The sequence below is a fragment of the Oryx dammah genome, unplaced genomic scaffold, assembly GCF_014754425.2.
Source record: "Oryx dammah isolate SB20612 unplaced genomic scaffold, SCBI_Odam_1.1 HiC_scaffold_2003, whole genome shotgun sequence".
Lineage (NCBI taxonomy): Eukaryota > Metazoa > Chordata > Mammalia > Artiodactyla > Bovidae > Oryx > Oryx dammah.
This window is the reverse complement of record NW_024072102.1, coordinates 2,485-5,976: the sequence shown is the minus strand read 5'-3', so window position 1 is coordinate 5,976 and position 3,492 is coordinate 2,485. Positions and strand designations below refer to the sequence as shown.

At 62.7% G+C, this 3,492-nt stretch overlaps 1 protein-coding gene across 1 annotated transcript; it reads right to left on the bottom strand.

The window, feature by feature from the left end:
• Nucleotides 1–993: 993 nt before the first annotated feature.
• Nucleotides 994–3,269, bottom strand: LOC120859632 (UPF0313 protein PA4928). Its single transcript, XM_040235662.1, has 2 exons — nt 2,010–3,269; nt 994–1,938 (listed from the first exon to the last, which is right to left on the bottom strand). Exons 1-2 carry the CDS (start codon nt 3,267–3,269, stop codon nt 994–996), a joined length of 2,205 nt encoding a protein of 734 aa, XP_040091596.1.
• Between the last annotated feature and the right edge of the window lie 223 nt (nt 3,270–3,492).

The window sequence follows — 3,492 nt, the reverse complement described above, 5'->3', positions numbered from 1 at the left end:
TCGGTGTAGCCGGTACTGAAGTAGCTGCTGACGATGACGTTGGCGGTGCGGTGCTCGCCGATATCGTTATCGAAGATCTCCACCTTGTCGTTGGAGTTGATCACCACGCCGGAGCCGGCCGGGATGCTCGCCACCGGCGTGCCCTTGTGCCCGAAGTTCTTGTGGTTGTTGCCCTCGACCCTGTTGCGGTAGACCCGCGTGGAGTGACCCGGCTGCGGCAGGTTGGGCATGTTGAACACCAGGATGCCGCCAGTATTGCCGGTGGCGACGTTGTCGTAGACGTCGGCACCGATGGTGTTCTCGATCTCGATGCCGGCGACGTTGCGCTCGGCGCGGCTGTTGCGCACCACCACGTTGCGCGACTGACCGACATAGATACCGGCGTCCGAAGCACCGATGGCCACCACGCCATCGACCAGCACGTTCTCGGTCTGCACCGGGTAGATGCCATAGGCACCGTTCTCGGTGGCCGGGCCGTTGGTCCACTCGGTGCGCACGCGGCGGATGATGATGTTCCTGCCGCCGACCACCTTGAGCGCATCGCCCTTGGTGTCCTCCATCGCCAGGTCCTCGATGGTGAAGTCGGATGCATCCACCAGCAGGCCTTCGGCACCGGACTTCTGGCCCTTGAAGTTGAGGATGGTCTTGTCCATCCCGGCGCCCTTGAGGGTCACCCCGCTGACCTTGAGGCTGAGACTGCGGTCGAGTTGCCAGGTCCCGGCAGGAATCTCGATCACCTCACCGGGCTTGGCCTTGATCAGCTGGGTCTGCAGCTGTTTCTGAAAGTCGAGATTGGCGACGGGCGGCGCTTCGGAATCCCCGCATGCGGTCAGCAGCAGGGGCAGCGCGAGCAGAGCGAAGGCGGCGGTGCGCATGGCGGGCTCCAGTATTCTTTGTTTAATTGGCACCTTAGTACCAATTTAGACAAAAACCAAGAGCTGCCCGAATCGACAGCCAGACAAGAAAACGCCAGCACTAGGCTGGCGTTCTTATTCAGCGCGGCGCGACCGGCCTGGGCTTCTTCTTCCCGCCGCCCGGCTTGCCGCCCTTCTTCTGCTCCTGCAGCTTGGCGAAAGCCGCCGCCTTGGCCTGCTCGCGCTTGTCCCAGGGTTTGCCACCATCGCTGGCGCGCGGTGGCAGGCCGTTGTGCTGGGTCAGCACCTTGCCCACCTTCTTGCTGCCGGCCGGCGTCGAGTTCTTGCGCCGTGCGCTCTGATACTCGTCGGTCTGCGGCTGGTAGGTGGGAATCAGGTGATGCTTGCCATTGCCGATCAGATCACTGCGGCCCATGCGCTCCAGCGCCTCACGCAGCATCGGCCAGCCTTTCGGATCGTGATAACGCAGGAAGGCCTTGTGCAGGCGACGCTGCTGCTCGCTCTTGACGATGGTCACGCCATCACTCTTGTAAGTGACCTTGCGCAGCGGGTTCTTGCCCGAGTGATACATGGCCGTGGCGGTGGCCATCGGCGAGGGGTAGAAGGCCTGCACCTGGTCAGCGCGGAAACCGTTGCGCTTGAGCCACAGGGCGAGGTTCATCATGTCCTCGTCGGTGGTGCCCGGGTGCGCGGCGATGAAGTACGGGATCAGGTACTGCTCCTTGCCCGCCTCCTTCGAGAACTTCTCGAACATCTGCTTGAAGCGGTCGTAGCTGCCGATGCCCGGCTTCATCATCTTGTCCAGCGGGCCACGCTCGGTGTGCTCCGGCGCGATCTTGAGATAGCCGCCGACGTGGTGGGTAACCAGTTCCTTGACGTACTCCGGCGACTCCACCGCCAGGTCATAGCGCAGACCGGAAGCGATCAGGATCTTCTTCACGCCCGGCAGCGCACGCGCCTTGCGGTACAGCTCGATCAGGGAGGAGTGATCGGTATTGAGGTTCTCGCAGATACCGGGGAACACGCACGACGGCTTGCGGCAGTGCTTCTCGATTTCCGGGTCCTTGCGGGGGTGCGGTACATGTTGGCGGTCGGCCCGCCGAGGTCGGAGACCACGCCGGTAAAGCCCGGCACCTTGTCGCGCATTTCCTCGATCTCGCGGATGATCGACTCGTGCGAACGGTTCTGGATGATGCGGCCCTCGTGCTCGGTGATCGAGCAGAAGGTGCAGCCGCCGAAGCAGCCACGCATGATGTTCACCGAGAAACGGATCATCTCGTAGGCCGGGATCTTCTCCTTGCCATACGCCGGGTGTGGCACGCGCGCATAGGGCATGCCGAACACGTAGTCCATTTCCTCGGTGGTCATGGGAATGGGTGGCGGGTTGAACCACACGTCCACCTCGCCATGCTTCTGCACCAGCGCGCGGGCGTTGCCAGGGTTGGTTTCCAGGTGCAGCACGCGGTTGGCGTGGGCGTAGAGCACCGGGTCGTTACGCACCTTTTCGAACGACGGCAGGCGGATCACCGTCTTGTCGCGGGTCATGCGCGGGCTTTCGAGAATCTGCACGACCTTGGCTTCGTTGGGGTCTTCGACCGGCCCCTTGGCCTGCTCGATGGCGCAGGCTTCCATGTCCTGGGTGTTGACGTAAGGGTTGATGATCTTGTCGACGCGGCCGGGGCGGTCGATACGGGTCGAGTCGACCTCGAACCAGCCCTCGGGAGTGTCGCGGCGAATGAAGGCGGTGCCGCGCACATCGGTGATGGCTTCGACCTTCTCGCCTCGCGACAGACGCTGGGCGATTTCCACCACGGCGCGCTCGGCGTTGCCGTAGAGCAGGATGTCGGCGGTGGCGTCCATCAGGATCGAGCGGCGCACCTTGTCCTGCCAATAGTCGTAGTGGGCGATACGGCGCAGGGAGGCCTCGATGCCGCCGAGGATCACCGGCACATGGGTGTAGGCCTCCTTGCAGCGCTGGCTGTAGACCAGGCTGGCGCGATCGGGGCGCTTGCCGGCCAGACCGCCGGGTGTGTAGGCGTCGTCGGAACGGATCTTCTTGTCCGCGGTGTAGCGGTTGATCATCGAGTCCATGTTGCCGGCCGCCACGCCGAAGAACAGGTTCGGCTCGCCGAGCTTCATGAAGTCGTCTTTGCTGCGCCAGTCCGGCTGGGCAATGATGCCGACCCGAAAGCCCTGAGCTTCGAGCAGGCGGCCGATGATGGCCATGCCGAACGAAGGATGATCGACGTAGGCATCACCGGTGACGATGATGATGTCGCAGCTGTCCCAGCCGAGCTGATCCATCTCTTCCCGGCTCATCGGCAGGAAGGGCGCAGGCCCGAAACACTCGGCCCAGTACTTGGGATAGTCGAACAGCGGCTTGGCGGCTTGCATATTTTTTGATCAGCTGGCGTTCACGAGGGGCGCGGATCATAGCACAAAAATTGACCAAACCAGACTATTGCACTGGGTTTAATGCCACCGCAGCTGATGCTGGCGAGCGCTCAAGCGCCGGAGCTGAAACCTTTCGACTCGCTGCCGGGGTCCCTACCCTCAAGACGAAAACACGGAAAAATCGGGCCTTTCGCTGCAATAGCCTTACGCCATATTTGTTTTC